We start from the raw sequence: 17,602 nt of genomic DNA, 5'->3' as shown, positions 1-17,602 counted from the left end.
TTGCCCCACGCGCAACGGTCTGGCTTACGCAAACACGGCCGATTCCGCGGTGCATTGTGGCCAGTCATGTAAACGCAGCGCGGCGGCACGCAGCCCCATCTTGCCACGTCCGAGCGGCGAACAAACGCGACCTCGACGGGTTTACTTTACTTGGTGCCGCGAGGGGAATTTCGCTCTTTTTCTGCGCGCAGTCCCCTCAACTTTTACCAGGCACGCGAGACTAGGCGTTGGTTCAAAGCCCTCGGATGCTTTATCAGTCGTGCCCAAAGCGCCCTGCGTGGAGCCGTCAGGAGAATGCCGCAGTCACCTTTCCTTTGCAAGAGAGATTCTATCGTCGGGACCGTTGACGGCGCCGCGCCGACCGCTCGACTGCAATTTCCTGTTGTTGACTATCCGCGACGGCCCTCGGTGTGCAACCGAGTGCCTCTACTACTACTCGCAAGCGACGTTGTGCTGGTTTCTTGGACGTCGGGGGAGGCGAGTTCACATCGTGCGAGGGGACGATCTTTCCTCCAAGTGCCGTCGGCGGCATGGCGTCGGCGTGTATCCTTCTGGGCCGGGCACACTGCGAAGGCGTGTCGGTGTGCTAACGCGATGAAGCCCGCGCTCTCACCCCCCTCCTCTCTCGCCTGGGACATGGACGCCACGGTTGCGTGCAGGGGTGCTTGGGCGGGAGTGATATCACACTCGGGCCCGGAAAGGCGCTTGTGACGTACACAACTTGCCGTTTGTATGGAGATGTCGCATCCGGCAAGTGCCACGGGGGGCGCCATTCGGAACATGCCAACAAACACCCCGCGCGGCGGCGGGCGAATCGAGTCGATGCGGGTACTAGTGATTTCGCCACCACGGTCGCCCGCACTCTCTCGCCAAAGGGCTCCACCGCCGGCGGATGTCTTGTTCGGAGGTCGTTGCACGGCGCCTTTCCCGCGCGACGTCCCTGGATGCGCCAGTCGCCCCGAGGCATCGGGCGGCCTGGCATGCAAACGCCAGCATGGCAAGATCCAACAGTCACCACACACACATCGCATGCGATCTCGCTACCGCATACGTAGTGGTGGCGTGTGTATCTGTAGTCAAAAGCCTTTCGACAGGAGACGTCGCGGCGGCCGTGTCGCCGCGATCGAAATCCACCGAAGGCTGCTCGACCAAGGCTTGTTCCTCGACCCGTCTTGCCCAGACACGCGTTGGGTTCGCATACCGTTGCCCGTGACAAATTACAAACCGTGTAGCACACACGAATAGGACGTTGTCGGGTCCGTGTGGTTGTGGTTGGCGATGTTTTCGCACCCATCCAGGTCGTGATGGGTAGGTGCAGCGATACAAGGGCGTTGACCAGAGTGCGCAGGTGGACTGGGACATGCACCTAGGTGGGGATGCCGGCCGCCCGCCGCCGTCGTCACCCGGCGCTGGAGGACGGTCGGCCTGGCGGCATTAAACTCGAGCGCAGCCCGTTGGATGCTCCCGACCGCGACACCGTCGAGTCACGGTGAGAAAATCGCTGCCGCGGGCGTATCAGCGACCCACGCGGCATCCGTATACCTGGATGAGGCCCCCTCCCGCAGCTGGATTATTCGTGGGAGGGTGCACCAGTCGCCGTTCATTCTCATATTTGAATTTTGCCGCACCCATTCACCCGACGACCGTCTACTACGACACCAAGTAGTAGACACCACCCAACGAGAGAGCCATTATGTTGACCAACATGACAAGTCACAGCGACACGAGTTCGCCGGTCCATGGGGACGCGACGTCCGCGTCTGGCAAGGGCACGTGGACCAAGGACGAACACGAGCGCTTTCTCCAAGCCACGGAGCTGTTTCCGCAGGGCCCGTGGAAGAAAATTGCCGAAATGGTGCGCACGCGAACGATTCGGCAGACGCAAACGCACGCCCAAAAGTACCGCGAAAAGCTGGCACGCCATCACCGCGGTCTGCGCACGCGATCGTTTGGACAAACCACGCAGCCGCCGCCGCCATTGCCGACCGGCGGGATGCACGCGTTGGGTGCCCCGAGGCATCTGCCGACGCCGTCCACCAAATCTGGTAGCAGGAATCCCATGCTGTTGCCGCCGAGTGGACCAAGCAACTCGTTTCACCACTCGCCCCACCACAACACATCGTCGAGCCACCTCCGACCGACGCACCACCACAACCACCACTCGATGGCATGGGCGCCCCCCCAGCTGCCGCAGCTGCACTCCAACTACTCGCACGAGAACACGCCGTCGTACGCCAACAACTCGGGCCATCCTCTGCCGTCCCATTCGTACCACAACGTGTCGCCATCGTCGTCCAACCTGAAACAAGAGCCACCGCTGAACGGAAACGGCCAAAACTTTTCCCAGTCGATGCAGTACCTCATGGACTTTTACGAGCCGGCGAATGCGCCGCACCCGCACTTCCCCATCGAGCACAGCACGAACCACACGTACACCGTGTACAACGATCCCATCGATGTGTACCGGCGCCACAACTACCAAGGCGACGCATAGGACGGCCGGGTTGCCGTGGACCACGTTAGGCTAATAGAACTCCACCTCCTCCTGATCCATCCTGCCGACGCGTCCTACGCCACATGTCACCGCCCCCGGCACTTGCAGATGATAGGCGCTGTGGTTGCGCCATGGGGTTGGGTACTCCGACGACGTGCCACATCATCTTGGGTGCTGCGCGATTTTGGTGTGCGCCGCGTGCTGTCCTGTGCATGGAAAATGTGTGGCGGTCGCGGTGGCACCGACCAGGGTGTGTGTGGGTGCTGCGTTTGTTTCCCGCGCGGCAACGGCTTCCGCGTCACACGGATCAAGTTGAAGCACGGGAAAGGCCTTCACCTGTCGCGAAGCGTCCAACGATCAAGACGACCAGAGCAGCGAGAACCTGCCAAAACACCTTGTCACGTGTTGGGTGCGCGCCGCCGCGACTTGTTTACTTAGCGGCTTCTTGTCACATGGTTACGATGGCGTCGTGTGGTCGGGTTCGTGGCGCCGCCGCGGTTCGCGCCCGGCAGAGTAGCAATCGCCACTCTGGTCGCTGCAAGCACGCTGCGCCGCCAACGCCAAACGTGGTAACGAGCGATGGAGCATTGCATTGCCGTGGCCAACTCTTGTTGCGCCCACCATCCATCCTCCCCCCTGGCTGAAACTGCCGACACGAATGTTTGCGATTATCGTTCACGACGGATTCGCTCCATTTATTTCAACAAGCTATTTCAACGTCGGGGAATAACACTATTTCAAAGTCACACTATTTATAAGTGATTTCGGAATGAATGCGACAATGGGTAGGAAACGTCCGAAACGAATAAAAAACACGACAACTTTCAAATCTCGCAGAACGCGTGACACGTAAGTTGACGCGTAAGTTGGAGACGGTGGCATGGTCAACGCAGGGACGGTCCTCTTCTTTGTGTCGGCCGTCTTCGGTGCCATCGCAGTGTTCCTGGCGCGATCGGGACACCTCGGCAAGGAACATTGTACGTTGCTAACTGCTTGTTGACTGCACAGAAGCCTTACGTTCACGTTTGCTGTGTAGTGGTCGGGATAGACCTCGGCACAACGTACTCAGTCGTTGCCGTGAACCGGCATGGGAATGTGACTGTGATGCCTGACGTCCATGGGCACTTCCTCTTGCCTTCTGTCGTCGCATTCAAGCCTAATGGAGGTGCGCGTCCTTTGGAATTTTGTCACCTACATGTGGTCCATCATGAATAGGTGTTCTCGTTGGACGGGACGCACGCCACTACCGCCGCGTGGACCCGAAGCACACGATTTCGAATGCAAAGCGTTTTATCGGGCGACAGTAAGTAGTGTGTGGCAAACTCACACGTGTCACAGGTTTCGTCAGATTCGACGAGTCGATTGCAGCAGAGGCGGCCCTGTACGACTTTCCATTGCTCGCCAACACGACAGGTGACAGCCACGTGTGCTTTGGGCTGAACCTTCCTGGCCATCCATCCTGCATCTCTCCCGTGGACATTGGTTACTACGTCGTCAAGGCCCTGAAGGAGACTGCGATGGCGTTCCTCGGCCACGATCAGGTCCGTCGACGTCATCTACCCCTCTGTCTCACTCGGTTGAGTAGATTTACGGCGCGGTAATTGCCATTCCAGCTGGCTTTGGTACGTTTTGCCTCGTGCGCGTTTGTGTGACGGAGACTTGTCCAGACGCTTCCCAGCGCAAAGCGACGGTGGCGGCGTTCGAGCGAGCTGGCCTCAAAGTGCGCAATGTCCTGGTCGAGCCCACGGCCGCTGCGCTCGCGTACGGGCTGCACACGAAACCCAATGTCCACTACGTCCTGGTGTTTGACTTTGGCGGCGGCACCCTCGATGTGTCCCTGCTGTACTTGCAAAACGGATCGTTCCAAGTCATGGACACGGCGGGCGACAACCACTTGGGAGGTAGGGAGCCGCCGTCGAGAGAGGATGGTCTCGTGATGCACGTACAGGTGAAGACTTGGATGACCTGTTGAGTGCACACCTAAAGCACGAGTTCGAGCAAGTCGTCGGCGGCCACAGCCTTCCCGATGTGCAGTGCGTAGAGCGCCTCTGCAGTCGACGCAATTACTGACGACGACACGTAGGACTTCGGGGGACATGCCTGATGTGTTTCCATGCACGGCTGCAGGCGTCCGCGGTGTAGCCGAGCAGTTGAAGCGTCGATTGAGCTTTGCCAACGATGGCGAAGCGTCGTGCGTTGTTCAGCAAGCGGTGGGGGAGTACGTCGTAGGCGACACCCTTCGGTTACGCATGACGCGAGCAGAATGGGAAGAATTGTGTCTACCGACGCTCCAGCGCACGATGGAGCCCGTGAAGGAGGTGCTGGTGGGGAACATGATGACGGCAGGGGATGTCGACGAAGTTGTGCTGGTTGGAGGGTCCTCTCGCATTCCGTGGATTCAAGGCCAACTTACGGAGATGTTTGGTCGAGCGCCTAATGGGCACATCGACCCAGACGTGGCCGTTGCCGTCGGCGCCGCGAGGCTGGCGCATTGAGCCCCCTTGCTTGTGATGTCCAGTCTTCATCGAATCCTTCAACGAAGAACCCATCGGTTTAAGACGCTTTTCGCTGGCTCAATTTCACCAAGCGTGTGTAGTGTACGAGATTAACCGGATAATGGCCTGAAAAGTCATCGATTTTTTGCCTGTTCCCTTTCTGAAGCCAAGGCGAATCAGGCATTTAATTGATGGATTCACTCGAGGTTCCCACCAGAGTTGACACACCTTCGTTTCCGGTCCGAGGCTGTGAGGATGCGGCTGCAAGCGTCGCTCCTTGCGTCAATCGCGGCGCTTGCGGCGAGCAAGAACCTGTCTGCTGCCGAGAGCATCAATACGCTTGCCAGCCACGTGACCGTGCCGCTCCCAAATATCTCGTTGGCGGTACTGGAACTGACGTCGTTGGACAACAAAGTGTCCACAAGCATGTACGTGTCTCCATCTTTGTTCGGCCCGCCGCTTCCGGCGGCAGTCACGTCGACGTCGTACCTGTCATTTGCACTGGCCAATCCTCTCACCGCTTGTACACCGCTTCTGTCGTCCGTCCAAGATGAAGCTGTGCTCATCGACCGCGGCGACTGCTCGTTTGAAACCAAGGTCCTGCATGCCCAAGCAGCGGGAGCGGCGCTCGTGCTAGTCCGCGACACCCCTACAGCCGCGCTCAAACAGCCCAATCAAGTGGACTGCTCCCTCGGTGCCGGCGACTTTTGCGAAGAGAGCGCGAGTTGCGTCAGTTCAACGTGTGTCTTTTCGCCGCTTCACCAGGAGCGCTGCTGCGTGCGCAACATTCTGATCGCGATGAATGGGTCGACCGCGGCCATATCGACTGTCACCATTCCTAGCGTCTACCTCACCGTCCTGGATGGCGCGACCATCGAGAACTTCTTCGTGGAGCACCCGAACGCCACGTTTGTTACCGTGTCGTTACCGCAAGACGAAAGCCCGTGGAACTGGAGCATGCTGCTTATCTGGGCTCTCGGAGTCGCCATTGTCGTCGCCTCTGCGTACTATTCAGCGGCCAAGGAGCGTCAATTCTCCCAGCACCTCCACGCGTCAACCCTGCATCATCTCTCGGACCCACACCACGACCCCCCAAGCGCGTCGTCGGCCGCCCTGTCGCCGTTTCATCACGCGTACTCGCCGATCCGCGACGCGCAAGAAGAGCCGCTCAACATGACGCTGCAGCACGCGCTTCTCTTCCTCGTCATGGGGTCGTGCATGCTCCTGCTCATGTACTACGTGCACGTGATCTTGTTTGTCCAGTGCCTGTTTGCGCTGGCGTCGTGGGTGTGCATCACCCACTTAATCACGTACCCGCTCCTGGCCCATTTGATGCCACATCGGCCGCCGCATGGCGTCGGGTGCAACTGGCCCGCGTTTTGGTCGGTGTGGCCGTCGCTGGCTCTCGTCCTCTGGTGGTTCCTCGCGCGGCACGACCCCCTCGTCTGGATCTTGCAAAACTTCCTGGGCATCTGCCTCTGCTTTGTCTTTGTCGATTCGATCCACATCCAAAGGTACTCAAACCATCCTGTCCATCCATCGCTTCATCCGTCGGCGCGCGGACGCCGACATCTCCATCTTGTTCCTGATGGTTTCTACTAGCCTCCGGATCGCTACAATCCTCCTGGGAGTCGCATTTGCCTACGATGTCTTCTTTGTCTACTTTTCGCCGCTCGTGTTTGGGTCGAATGTGATGGTGGAAGTCGCTTCCCAGGGCGGCAAGGTCTCCCTCGACTTGAACGGTACGAGCCACCCACTTCGACGGGCCGCGATATCACCACGTTTTGTAGCGTTCTGCGTCCGGCACCCCGAGTCCGCCACCTGCGGCCACGACACGATTCCCCTCGTGCTTTCGATCCCTCTCATCCTGTCCACCTACGGCGGGAACTCGCTGCTCGGCCTCGGAGACATTGTCCTTCCCGCCCTCCTCGTTTCGTTTGCGCTGCGCGTCGACTACTGCCACGTGCGCCCGTTGAACAACGGATCGAGTTACTTTGTTTGGGCCTGCGTTGCCTACGCCGTCGGGCTGCTCATGGCCAACGTGATGGCGATCGTGCTCCAACACTTCGTCGCTGGCCAGCCCGCGCTCATGTACATTGTTCCGTGCATGCTCGGCGCTGTGCTCACGTTGGCGCGGTCCAAAGGCGCTGACGAGTTCCAAGAAATGTGGGATGGCCCGGCCTGCCTCGCCCTGGATGCGTAGTGCGACAGAATATACCATACTTGATAGGATTCTTGGACGACTTGGTCGACTGGCTTGCGTGGCCGACAGCATCGCGCAACTGTGTCGCAGCGGCATGACGGGGGGCATTCTTCTCCGACGGCGATGGGGAAGCCATGGGCTAGGACGCAATCGAGCGGACCGTTGGGGACGAGGGCTTCGTGGGACAGGTCACCCCTCGTCCCATCTTGTCCATACGTCGACGCCCATTTCCCCGTTGGCATCACATTCCAAATTGGGGACACCATGGTAGGATGGATTGTTTCCGTGGTGTTGGCGGGACTGGCGGGGGCGTCCCCCGATGCGCTCTTTCCAACGGACGAAGATGTGGGCCGCTGGACGACCGGACACGGCGACGTTTTGCCCACCGCGTTTCATCCGTCGCGGGACGATGCCGCGTGGCTGTTGTGCATGCTCTGTCGCAGCTCGACGACGTACATGGACCAAGTGCGCCGGCTGCCGCAGATCTCATGTCCGGCGCTGGTTGGCGGCGTTGACGTCACGTGCGCTTGGCTAGCACGCAACAAGTCATCTCCGACATGCGACAAGTTGGCAGACAAAGTGAGCGCGATCAAAAAGTCTCTGGAGCACGGCGAGTGCGTGGCCAAGATATGCCGCGACCAGATGCACATGTGTGGAAAGCACGACGACCCGCACGGCCGCCCGACGCTGGCAGAGCCACGTGATGCGATTCTCGGAGGCTTCCACCCCAAGTGCATGCAATGCTGGGTGGCTGTGCATTACGTGAACGATACGCGGCGCCAACGCGACTTGCCGGTGAAAGCGGTTCAAATTGGCGCGGCAATTGTTTGCGAGCGCGGGGATTCGCACCGAACGGGGTGCCATACCTTGACCCACCACGTTCCCGCGATTCTCGAAGGCTTGACGAACGGATCGACCGCCATGGAGATGTGTCGCCACATGCATTATTGCCCTGGAGCGCCGCCCCATGTCCGCCTCCCCCACGCTGTCGCACCTCCACCCCACTACCCGACGCCCCAAGTGCCCTTGGTTGAGGGGGCGTTGAAAGATCCGCCCAAGGTGGACCCGACTGTTGGCGTTGGCGTGAGCTGGGCGTGTGCCGTCATGGCGTTGATAGCGCTGCTCTATTGTGCATTTGCCAAGCCATTTCGAGTGGACCCGACAAGTGCCTACATTGGCATTCCGCAGGATGAGTAGGAGGACGAGCAGCCCAACGCACGCCACTTGCACTACACGAGAGTAACGAGTTCATTTATGGCCACGAGGTCTGTCTACTGGCAGGTTGGGCGGCCCTCGTACATGGAGCGAATGCACAACGACCCGACGACGCGCGAGGTGTACTCGAAAGTGGCCTCCCGTTGTCCCCCGCCGTCATGACGGGGCTCCAGGTCAGCTAAAAGGGCTCGATCGGTGCTGGGGCAAACTCGAACACGCAACGATGGGGGTCTTGCCACCATCCAAGTCGCCTCTGTCGGCGGAAGTCCATCCTCCTTTGCCATCCATCCACGCAGGCCGCGCGATAGAACCTTCCACGACTGGTTCGGCCACCCCGAACGTTCCGGCAATCTCGTCAACCGCCGTCGTTCCACCGCCAGGCCAAGCACCGTGGAGGAGACGCGTGCAGTCGATGGCTTTGGTCGAGAATGCCAGCGGCTGCGTGACGTTGGCGGTGGCAGGTATTCTTAGCCGGTGGAATATGCCATGGTCGTGCAACAGTGTCGAAAATTCCCGCATGTCTCTCTTCAACGTCCAGACTTGTGTGGTAGGGGCGTTCCGGGACGGCGCCCATGTCGTGTACGCTATCCAAGTGTGCACGGGCCCGACTGAGTCGCGCGTCCACCGGCGGTACTCGGCGTTTGGTCAGCTCAAGAAGATCGCGCTACGGCTGCTGACTGCTGGACCTTGTTGCCACCACCGGTCGTGCCACCTGCAGCCCGTCCTCCAGCACGTCTTTGATGAGATCGAGATGGACTCGTACCGAGTTCTCAACACGGAAAAGGTCGTCCGGGAGCGCATCGCGACGCTCCACTTTTTTCTCCAGAGGCTGCACGATGCGTTGTTCAAGTGCCCCGAGCCAACACGGCTGCTCACAGCCGCCCACGGTTGCAAGGTCGCCAAGTTGATCAAGAGCTTCCTCGATATGGCGCCTCCACCATCGTGGGAAGAGTCTTGCCACCGACAAGACATGTCCATGCTCTCGGCATCACGACGACGTGTTCGGTAGGATGCATCGTCAGTTAGTGCAGCGATCTAGCAGGGACCGACCACGGGCGCTTGCTCGATGCAGCGGCGGTGGTCCACCCACTCGACGCGGGGTGGAGACCTATCTCGAGCTGTCGCCCGTGCGGCTGGCGGCATCCACGAATCAAACTCGAATTTCCACGACAGGGTGTCGCCGGAGCGAGACATGTGGGACTGACCACAAGTTCAGGATCTGCGGCGCTGCACAGCGAGGTGGCACGGGAGGACGGAGCCGATGGGAGGCCGAGCATGACGAAAGTGATGGAGACATGGGATTCGAATTAAATACAGGGACGACTACTGGAAAGTGAGGCGCCTACTCGACGGTGGCCGGGTTGGGCGACACGATGCCAAGGAAGCTCTTGAGGAGCTTGGAGACCTTGCACCCTTCGTTTTCACATCGCTGGAGGATGCGTGGCGGGCACTTGGCGAGGGCGTCCTGGAGAAGCTGGAGGAAGTCGGTGAGGAAATACACGCGGTCTTGGACGACTTTGGCCGAGTTCTTGGTGAGGAAGTTGCCGTTGGGGAACTCGGTTTCGAACACGCCGGTCAAGAACGACTCGAGGAGGCACTTGCCGCCGCAGCATTGGCCTTCGAAGATGTGGCGGTGCACGTACTTTTGCAGCTGGACAAACGCAGAGTACCGGCGATGCACGACGACGTCGGCATCCAACGTCTGGACGCGGATCGCGTACTCGGTGTGGTTGCCGTCCCGCTTGGCGTCAACGACAGACGATCGGATGTTGGCAAGGCTCATCGGTCGAGCAAGTTTACAAATAAACCCGGTTGGACCTCATGGTCCATGCTGCCCGCCATGTGGTGCACGAGTTGAACCTGACCCGCTCGCACGCCAGAACTGTCAAGACAAGTTCCCCCGCCATGTGTAGCAGTCTCGGCGCGGCCATGACGCGTTCAGCTACATGATATCATGGAATCGAGGCGGCGTGGCATGAGGGCCACGGGCCAGGCCCTCCGCCGCATCGCGTAGACAAGTCCGTGTTCGGAAGGGTGCAACTCGTTGTGCCGTCGGGCTTGCGACTGGACCTTGCCATATTCGCTTCAACTGTCGTCGACCCTCGGCAACGTGCCGTCGCCGACCGGCTCGGGCGCCGGCCCACGTCGCGCCACCCGACACTTGGAGAAACTAGCCATCGTGTCCCATCCCACTGGCAACTTCGCCAGGAGCTTCGGACCCTCGCTACGAAATACGACAGCGCGGGTCACGCATCTGGTCGGTGGCTCCCCAGCGATTGGCGCGATCTCCGACAGATTCGACCGGATGGGCCACGTTGAGCACTTGATGGGAAGCAGCACGCGGCATGGACTACTGGCGCACAGCGCGCGGCTGCCCTCCCCCATCGCCACGTACACCATGCGGGTGGTCTGTATCCGTGGTTAAAGGTGTGGGGCCTGGGAGCCTGTGCAGCCCTGTCACTTCGCGTCCTGTTGCATGAGTCGGGCATCGCAATGCTGCCCCCACACGTCGCGCGCGGATCGTTTCGGCCAGTGGATTCATCCGAGTAGTCGTCGTCGACTCAGACGACGCCGCCGGCTCTCGACGACCCACCACAAATCGCGACCCCGAGCATGACGTTGCCACGCACCCCTCGGACGTCGTAGCCGATGACGCACCATGGGCTTGGTTTGTTCGAGCTAGTTGAACGTCGCTGGGTCGTGTATTGTCGTGCGGCCGGGGATGCCAGGCCAAGGCTCGGCCGCGTCATGTGCCTCCCATCCACCGATGACTCTCGTCCTGACGCTCGACGAGTCATGTGATCGCAATCCATTGTTCTCTCTCTGTCTCTTCGACACCTGGTGCATCCTCGATACGTCCCATGACCAAGCAGATGATCGTCCCCGTGGGCTCGTTGCCCATCATCGAGAGACGGCTAAGACGAGGCAGCGGCGCGCTACTCTCTCGTACCGCGAGTGCCTGTGTGACTGAGCTCGGCAACCACACCCAACTTTGTGGCGGAGCGCGGGTGCCTCCTTCCTGACACCCAAGCATCTCATCCCACAAAGGAAAATATCTTGTAGTTTGTATGTATCGCTCATATGGTATCCAGCAAAATTCGTCGTGAACGATCTGGATGGACATCATGTCATGCACATTTCAATACTGGAAGCAAGAGAACGGAAAGAAAAATACAATCATGTGGTGTATGATATGAAACGTGTCGTCGTCGTCTCGAGTGCCGTTTTTCCCAACTCTGGCAAGGGCCGCAGATTCCACGCCGCCATGTCCATGGACAGCTTCGTCGAGGCCACCGCTCGCAGCGGAAGACCTTCGTCTACCAAGAAGAAATGAAACGATTTGTCCCATTGGAAAAGATACGCGAGGTTACATCGTCAAGCTCGTCGAAGTCAACTAACCATCGCACTCGGGTCGGCAAACCGTGGAACGAGAGCGCTCGGATCTTGTGTCCACCTTGGTCATCCACACGACAAAGCACGATCTCAACGCACAGTTGTGCTCGAAAGACATCTCACTCAACATCTCACTCACCTTGCTCAATGATGCGATCGAGGCTCGCAAGTCCTTGATGACCGCTTTCGACGTATGTCGTGGCACATGCACGGCATCGGTGGATGCATGCAATGGAAGTTCGTGAGTTCATAACGAAGGGTGACGTTTCTCACATGCTTCCGCAGAACTACAATCGCGGTCAGGATCGACGCAGCATGTTCAACCGGGTGCCGCATGACAGGGTTTCACTGGATCCCGCGCTATGAGCACGCACGCAATGGTTGCATGACAAACAGCAGCCAAGCTGGGATCGTTGGCGCTGTCGTTCCATCAACTCCCGCCAAGGCACTTCCGTGTCACTTCCCATTCTAGATCTCTGCAGAATCACCTGGGACGGGAGTCACGGCAGCGAGCTGTTTCGTGAACCCAGCAGCAGTCGCTTGTGCAACTCACTGCACGTATTCCTCACCTAGCTTTGCTCTGCGCCATCTGCGCCTCCCGCGCACACCGTCGCAAGTCGCCCATGCGGGAGGCTCCAATTTGTCGGAGGACGTTATCCGGATACGGATACAATCTTCCAATCGGTGGCAATCCCATGCCGCGTTGTTCCGCGGCGATCGCGCAGCATTGTTCAAGCTAGCCCGACGAGCTTGGCGGCGAAGCTGCCTTCTCCCGTCGGCGAAGACGCACGCTCTTATGTCTACTGTAAAGCACTACGACGCCAAAGACATTGACAGCCGCCTCGCGTACCAACTCCTCGTTGGTACCGTCGTCCCGCGTCCAATCGCTTGGGTACGGGTTGATGAATCTCTCGCGCCATGCGCCGAGTTCGTGTGTGGAATGTCATGATTATGTGGCACAGATCAGCACGCTGAGCGAGAATGGCGTGTCCAACCTCGCCCCGTACTCGTTTTTTACCGTTGCAAGCACGTTTCCGCCTGTTTTGTCCGTGACGCAAGTGAACCCTCGCGTCGGCGTCGACAAGGACACACTATCGAACCTGAGGCAAACGAAGGAGTGTCAAGTCAACTTGGTCACTCAAGACCTCATTGAAGTCATGAACGGGTCATGCGCCAACTACCCCCGCGACGTGAGTGAGTTCGAGGCGGTCGGCATCGAGCCTGTCGAAGGTACGCGCGTCAACGCTCCTGGCGTTGCCAAGTCGCTCGTCCGCATGGAGTGCACCTTGCGCGATGTTGTGTCGATTGGAAACAGCAGTGTCATGTACTTGGACGTGGTGCATTTCGTCGTAAACGACGCCGTGGCTGGTGACGGCCGGATCGTGGACGATGCTTTGTTCGTCGGGGTCGGAAAGGTCGGCGGCGACGGGTACACGAGCGTGAAGGACCGGTTCGAGTTGGCGCGACCGCAGCTGTAGATAGCAACGAAACGTCAATTTTCTCAACCCATGCACTCGCTATCGTGGCCACCACAACTCCACTCCCTCCCACCACACTAGCACCTTTTCCAACATGGCCATCGTAGTCGAATGTTCGTCATCACCCATCGCCGACCTTTCCTCGCACAATGCGCGGCATGTCGCCATCACCATCTTCCACGATCCAAGTCTGACGGACAAACGAGCTGGAATAACGTTGAATGGATTGCTTAGATGGTCGTGGACAGCGCACGAGTCGCCGTGGTCGCTTCCTCCAGACGCTTCATTCGGCCTTGTCGTAAAACTCGGCAGGGTGCTGCGGCGCGTCATTCACGGCATGTTCATCAGGGTTGCCCATGTCTTGGTCGGCATCGTCTGCGACGATCTTGGATGGTACGTCATGGAATGGGACGCTCGGTGCGTGATCGAGTTGGCGCAACTGTTCAAACAGCAATTGCTAGCCACACAAAACGTTCACGTTGACAACGCACTAGGACCGCTCCATGCTACCTTGATCTCGTTCAAGTAGGACGGCGTGTTGAGGTTCTCCATGTTGCTCACGGGCATGTGCAGCCGGTACTCTGGACCAAAGTACTCAAAGTAGTCGTTGTATGGCATCGCGTCCTGCGATACAGTCGATCATGCATAAAAGCGCAGTGCCCACGTACTGGAATGTCTACGTCCAATAGCACGGACGTCTCATAGCACCAAGCGCGAGGGACGTTGCGGAGGGTGTACCCGCCGCCGCCGATCACGAGCATCGGGACGTTGAAGCTGCGCATGTACGCGACGCAGTCGGCGTGACCCTTGACGCTCAGGTTGAACGACCCGAGTCGATCGCCTGATAGCGAGTCGGCGCCGCACTGGAGCACGATCGCGCCAGGGGCAAAGTGCTCCATCACCTTGGACATGACCTGCACACGCACGGAATATTGCGTCAGGGGCCATGGGCGGCAACTCGACATCGCACCGAGCGGAAGATCGAGCTAAAGCTTTCGTCGTCCATGCCGTCGCGGCAGGGAAAGTTGACCGCGTAGTTCTTGCCTTCGCCATACCCCACGTCCTACATCCGCCATGAGAATCGACTCGCAGCGTTCCATGTACTTTGACGTCGCCAGTGCCAGGGAAGAATTCCCCGTACTTGTGGAATGACACTGTCATGACGCGGTTCGTCGTGTAAAACGCTTCCTCGACGCCGTCGCCATGGTGGATATCGATATCGATGTACACAACGCGCTGGTGCTCCCTGCGACATGGCGTCAGCTGTGGACGGGAGGGCAGCACGTACTTGAGGAGCTCCAAGATGCCCAGGACGCAGTCGTTTACATAGCAAAATCCTGACGCTTCCGATCGTTTCGCGTGGTGCAACCCACCCGACCAGTTGATGACAATGTCGGCGCTGTTGTCGTTCAGTCGCGCGGCACCGCCGATGGACGCACTCGCGTAGAGTTGGCAGAATTCGTACAGACCGTCGAAAACGGGGCAGTCTTCGCCCACGTTGAAGCGCTGCAGCTGGCGGAGGTAGTGATGCATGTTGTCCGGTGATATCAACCGAAGAAAGTGAATGTAATCGTCCGAGTGGAAACGAGTCAGCTCTTCCCACCCGAGAAGCTTGGGGCGCTACGTACACGCGCGTGAGATCCACGAAAATGTCGATATGCGCATCGACCGCTCGCCAAACGTACGTAAATTTGCATGTGCTTGGTCAAGCCATAGTTCGTCACCAGGTTGTGCGTCATGCGAACACGGTGCGGCTACAGAAACAACAACAAACCACATATGAGTAGGGGGTATTCCGTCGCATGACCCATCGATAATGACTGCAACACCGACCTTCATGGGATGGTTTGGGCCATAGTGGTAGTTGCCAATCTCCGCTACGCACAGCCCGTGAGCTTCATCACACAGAAACACCCATGCGTACAGTCGTAGAAGTATGACACACGCTTCTTCACAGCCCCGTTAACGTCGTTCATCGTGAGCGGCATCGTCGGTTGCCCTGGTTGCTGACCGCTCCTTCGTGTACCTGTCGACGTGAGCAAGTGTTCAAAACAACTGCGAGGCCTGGATCTAGTTTTAATTCGATCCTTTATTGTGACTTGTGTTTTGTATTCGTATTCAATATTTCCTTAAAAATGCTACATTGGACAAGGCATATGCCTATGTAGGACCGTTGAATCCGAAATTCAACCGAATTGAGCCTCACGCGTGCGGCAGGATGGAAGTGGCGATGGCGGCATCCAAGCCACCCGCAGCGCCGGCTCGCATGTCGTACGTGGACATCTTTCAACTCCTGCACTCGGAAGACTCGAACAAGACGGCCAAGTTGGTTGCTGAATACGAAGCTGTTCGGGCGGACATCAAGGAGAATGGAGCATCCGGTGACGAGGTAATGGACATCCCTCTCGCTTTGCTTTTCGTCCGGGTCGCATCCCATCACGTGTTCTCGCTAATAGTCAAGCGGGGGCGACGAAGACGATGATTCTGCCACGACTCCCACTCGATCCAACTCGTCTGGGTCGTCCTCCCGACGGCACCCCGACAAACCCAAGCGCTCCTTTGTACGTGTCTTCGTTTGGCCGCATTGTGCCAACCCACCAGGCCATAAACTGTATTCATCCTTGCTTCTCTAGTCCCAAATGTCGTCGGATGATCGACCTTACCCTCGTGGACGCATTCCGGCTGGGTCCGGCCGTCAGCCCAGGTTGAAGAAGTCCAAGTTGATGCAAAAGATCACAGGGCGGAAGAATGCGCGGCCGGTGCCGATGCCCGGCATGTCGTAGCGACCAATTCGAGTTGCCTCCTTCCATGACCCCTTCCAACATGACGAATATTTATATTCAACTTATTCCTCGTCGTAATCGACTTCGCACTCGTCGTCCAGGTCGAACTGGGAACTTCGCGCCGGGTTCAGGATGTCGCGCAGCTTGAGCGATCCTGTATCCGAGTCGGGCGTGCAGCTGCCGTGGTCCCTACCGTCCGTCTGGAGAACTTCAACCGTGCGCGAAAGGAGCGGGCGGCCAGGGGTCGACATCGACTGCGGCGACACAGTTCCTTGGTGGGCTCTGGTTGCTGCGTGGGGAGCTGCATCGGGTCGATGCGATAGCTCATTCTCGTGCGAAGGACGCGCGTCGTCTTCTTTGTGCACGTTTTGCTTTTCTCTCTGCTGCGACGTCGTCCCTCGATCGCTGTCGACGTCCTCAGCATGCCTCGACGATCGGTAGACGGCGCCGCTGTAGTCTACTTGCGGTCGGCCCGAGAAAAAAGCGGCTGGCCCCGACCCTCCTTCCCCATCGTCATGGCGCGGGCGTTGGTTGCGCGTGTCGCTTGCGTCAACATTGCTGGGCTCCTTTCGCTTGGCTGACAAAACAGCATCATCGTCGAAAGTGTGGCGACTGCCATGCCTCGACGCACCCTTCTCCCGGTTCTTGTGGACAGGGCCATCACCTACCCATCGCGAATTCGACTTGCTATCACGAGCAGCGTATCCGCGCATGGAATCGTTTGGGGAAGCGGGGGTGCGCGACGACGAGGCCGACGGGGGAAGCGCCTCTGGCCGACCGCGGGATCGTGATCTGGCTGCTTTCTCTGGCAACCGGCTATGAGACCGCGAGCGCGGCCTGGACACGAATGGCGGCGGCGCATTTACCAACGAACCTCCTCCGGCACGAGCAATTTCACCAAGCGTTCGAGCAGGTGGTCGATTGTCCTGCTGCGACTTCGTGGTACGGAAGTCGTCGACGGTCCCTCGGGGGACACGTCGGTCGCCGTCTCTTCGGTCGTCCCGATTCCATCGATCGTCCTTGCCGGGTCTGTCGCTGTACGAGCTGAGTCGATGGGACGACGAGTTGCTGGGGTGTCGGCTCTCAGGGCTGTATTTGCCCATCGCCCTCGTAGACTCGTGCGACGACTGCGGAGCGCTCGATCGACTGCTGCCCCGACTGTCCAAGTTGCTGTTTCGTCGAGACAAGTGCGACGAGTCATCGACCGACGAGCGGCTGCAAAGGGACCCACCACCAGCTCGCGCCATGTCCCCGATAGTGGGCTGAGGGCGCGATGGCGGAGTGTGTGGTCGACCTCGATCTCGAGAGCGCCGGTCTGGCATCGATCCACCGCCGGAACGTGCCATGTCCCCGATCGTCGCCTGAGGTCGAGAATACGGGGAGCTTGGCCGCGGGCGAGTCCGTTCTCGGGAGCGAGAGCGCATCTCTGACAACGATCCACCGCCGGAACGTGCCATGTCCCCGATTGTCGACTGAGATCGGGACGGTGGCGAACTTGTCCGCGGTCGATCTCGGGAGCGAGAGCGCCGCTCGGACAACGA

The 17,602-nt window shown here is 59.0% G+C and overlaps 10 protein-coding genes across 10 annotated transcripts; 7 read left to right on the top strand and 3 right to left on the bottom strand.

Annotated features, from left to right (window-relative positions):
- The first annotated feature begins 1,616 nt into the window (after window positions 1-1,616).
- Window positions 1,617-2,553, top strand: H310_12261 (hypothetical protein). Its single transcript, XM_008879255.1, has one exon. The coding sequence runs from the start codon at window positions 1,694-1,696 to the stop codon at window positions 2,492-2,494; it is 801 nt and encodes a 266-aa protein (XP_008877477.1). The 5' UTR covers window positions 1,617-1,693; the 3' UTR covers window positions 2,495-2,553.
- A 763-nt stretch (window positions 2,554-3,316) lies between these two features.
- H310_12260 (hypothetical protein) lies at window positions 3,317-5,130 on the top strand. Its single transcript, XM_008879254.1, has 8 exons — window positions 3,317-3,471; window positions 3,531-3,659; window positions 3,710-3,797; window positions 3,843-4,035; window positions 4,080-4,116; window positions 4,162-4,395; window positions 4,443-4,527; window positions 4,578-5,130. Exons 1-8 carry the CDS (start codon window positions 3,375-3,377, stop codon window positions 4,987-4,989), a joined length of 1,275 nt encoding a protein of 424 aa, XP_008877476.1. The 5' UTR covers window positions 3,317-3,374; the 3' UTR covers window positions 4,990-5,130.
- A 71-nt stretch (window positions 5,131-5,201) lies between these two features.
- On the top strand, window positions 5,202-7,336 carry H310_12259 (hypothetical protein). The gene is made up of 3 exons (XM_008879253.1): window positions 5,202-6,503; window positions 6,592-6,731; window positions 6,780-7,336. Exons 1-3 carry the CDS (start codon window positions 5,245-5,247, stop codon window positions 7,190-7,192), a joined length of 1,812 nt encoding a protein of 603 aa, XP_008877475.1. The 5' UTR covers window positions 5,202-5,244; the 3' UTR covers window positions 7,193-7,336.
- A 110-nt stretch (window positions 7,337-7,446) lies between these two features.
- Window positions 7,447-8,389, top strand: H310_12258 (hypothetical protein; the record flags this gene model as incomplete). Its single annotated transcript, XM_008879252.1, has 1 exon — window positions 7,447-8,389. Exon 1 carries the CDS (start codon window positions 7,457-7,459, stop codon window positions 8,387-8,389), a length of 933 nt encoding a protein of 310 aa, XP_008877474.1. The 5' UTR covers window positions 7,447-7,456.
- Window positions 8,390-8,630: 241 nt separating this feature from the next.
- On the top strand, window positions 8,631-9,416 carry H310_12257 (hypothetical protein; the record flags this gene model as incomplete). The annotated part of the gene is made up of 2 exons (XM_008879251.1): window positions 8,631-8,868; window positions 8,959-9,416. The coding sequence occupies 2 exons, from the start codon at window positions 8,631-8,633 to the stop codon at window positions 9,414-9,416; spliced, it is 696 nt and encodes a 231-aa protein (XP_008877473.1).
- A 267-nt stretch (window positions 9,417-9,683) lies between these two features.
- On the bottom strand, window positions 9,684-10,594 carry H310_12256 (hypothetical protein). The gene has a single exon (XM_008879250.1). The coding sequence runs from the start codon at window positions 10,188-10,190 to the stop codon at window positions 9,750-9,752; it is 441 nt and encodes a 146-aa protein (XP_008877472.1). The 5' UTR covers window positions 10,191-10,594; the 3' UTR covers window positions 9,684-9,749.
- Window positions 10,595-12,500: 1,906 nt separating this feature from the next.
- On the top strand, window positions 12,501-13,551 carry H310_12255 (hypothetical protein). The gene is made up of 2 exons (XM_008879249.1): window positions 12,501-12,692; window positions 12,763-13,551. Exons 1-2 carry the CDS (start codon window positions 12,597-12,599, stop codon window positions 13,276-13,278), a joined length of 612 nt encoding a protein of 203 aa, XP_008877471.1. The 5' UTR covers window positions 12,501-12,596; the 3' UTR covers window positions 13,279-13,551.
- On the bottom strand, window positions 12,506-15,326 carry H310_12254 (hypothetical protein). Its single transcript, XM_008879248.1, has 9 exons — window positions 15,203-15,326; window positions 15,112-15,155; window positions 14,964-15,032; window positions 14,567-14,898; window positions 14,383-14,524; window positions 14,249-14,341; window positions 13,947-14,192; window positions 13,789-13,902; window positions 12,506-13,735 (listed from the first exon to the last, which is right to left on the bottom strand). The coding sequence occupies exons 1-9, from the start codon at window positions 15,264-15,266 to the stop codon at window positions 13,562-13,564; spliced, it is 1,278 nt and encodes a 425-aa protein (XP_008877470.1). The 5' UTR covers window positions 15,267-15,326; the 3' UTR covers window positions 12,506-13,561.
- Window positions 15,327-15,468: 142 nt separating this feature from the next.
- Window positions 15,469-16,157, top strand: H310_12253 (hypothetical protein). Its single transcript, XM_008879247.1, has 3 exons — window positions 15,469-15,667; window positions 15,735-15,839; window positions 15,912-16,157. The coding sequence occupies exons 1-3, from the start codon at window positions 15,497-15,499 to the stop codon at window positions 16,059-16,061; spliced, it is 426 nt and encodes a 141-aa protein (XP_008877469.1). The 5' UTR covers window positions 15,469-15,496; the 3' UTR covers window positions 16,062-16,157.
- H310_12252 (hypothetical protein) lies at window positions 16,124-16,389 on the bottom strand (the record flags this gene model as incomplete). Its single annotated transcript, XM_008879246.1, has 2 exons — window positions 16,124-16,250; window positions 16,328-16,389. The coding sequence occupies 2 exons, from the start codon at window positions 16,387-16,389 to the stop codon at window positions 16,124-16,126; spliced, it is 189 nt and encodes a 62-aa protein (XP_008877468.1).
- Between the last annotated feature and the right edge of the window lie 1,213 nt (window positions 16,390-17,602).

This window comes from Aphanomyces invadans, assembly GCF_000520115.1.
Source record: "Aphanomyces invadans strain NJM9701 unplaced genomic scaffold supercont1.37, whole genome shotgun sequence".
NCBI classification, from domain to species: domain Eukaryota; phylum Oomycota; class Saprolegniomycetes; order Saprolegniales; family Verrucalvaceae; genus Aphanomyces; species Aphanomyces invadans.
The sequence above is the reverse complement of the archived record's forward strand: the minus strand, read 5'-3'. Positions and strand labels throughout refer to the sequence as shown.

Excerpts from the sequence above, each read along its gene's own strand:
- H310_12254 (XM_008879248.1), bottom strand. The coding sequence starts at position 15,266 with ATGCCGCTCACGATGAACGACGTTAACGGGGCTGTGAAGAAGCGTGTG. Across the intron at positions 15,156-15,202 it reads TGTGTCATACTTCTACGACT|CGGAGATTGGCAACTACCAC; the intron begins GTACGCATGGGT and ends GGCTGTGCGTAG. Across the intron at positions 15,033-15,111 it reads GCCCAAACCATCCCATGAAG|CCGCACCGTGTTCGCATGAC; the intron begins GTCGGTGTTGCA and ends TTGTTTCTGTAG.
- H310_12255 (XM_008879249.1), top strand. The coding sequence starts at position 12,597 with ATGTCTACTGTAAAGCACTACGACGCCAAAGACATTGACAGCCGCCTC. Across the intron at positions 12,693-12,762 it reads TCCCGCGTCCAATCGCTTGG|ATCAGCACGCTGAGCGAGAA; the intron begins GTACGGGTTGAT and ends TATGTGGCACAG.
- H310_12259 (XM_008879253.1), top strand. The coding sequence starts at position 5,245 with ATGCGGCTGCAAGCGTCGCTCCTTGCGTCAATCGCGGCGCTTGCGGCG. Across the intron at positions 6,504-6,591 it reads GATTCGATCCACATCCAAAG|CCTCCGGATCGCTACAATCC; the intron begins GTACTCAAACCA and ends GGTTTCTACTAG. Across the intron at positions 6,732-6,779 it reads GGTCTCCCTCGACTTGAACG|CGTTCTGCGTCCGGCACCCC; the intron begins GTACGAGCCACC and ends CACGTTTTGTAG.
- H310_12253 (XM_008879247.1), top strand. The coding sequence starts at position 15,497 with ATGGAAGTGGCGATGGCGGCATCCAAGCCACCCGCAGCGCCGGCTCGC. Across the intron at positions 15,668-15,734 it reads ATGGAGCATCCGGTGACGAG|TCAAGCGGGGGCGACGAAGA; the intron begins GTAATGGACATC and ends TCTCGCTAATAG. Across the intron at positions 15,840-15,911 it reads ACAAACCCAAGCGCTCCTTT|TCCCAAATGTCGTCGGATGA; the intron begins GTACGTGTCTTC and ends TTGCTTCTCTAG.
- H310_12261 (XM_008879255.1), top strand. The coding sequence starts at position 1,694 with ATGTTGACCAACATGACAAGTCACAGCGACACGAGTTCGCCGGTCCAT.
- H310_12256 (XM_008879250.1), bottom strand. The coding sequence starts at position 10,190 with ATGAGCCTTGCCAACATCCGATCGTCTGTCGTTGACGCCAAGCGGGAC.
- H310_12260 (XM_008879254.1), top strand. The coding sequence starts at position 3,375 with ATGGTCAACGCAGGGACGGTCCTCTTCTTTGTGTCGGCCGTCTTCGGT. Across the intron at positions 3,798-3,842 it reads AAGCGTTTTATCGGGCGACA|ATTCGACGAGTCGATTGCAG; the intron begins GTAAGTAGTGTG and ends AGGTTTCGTCAG. Across the intron at positions 4,396-4,442 it reads GGGCGACAACCACTTGGGAG|GTGAAGACTTGGATGACCTG; the intron begins GTAGGGAGCCGC and ends ATGCACGTACAG.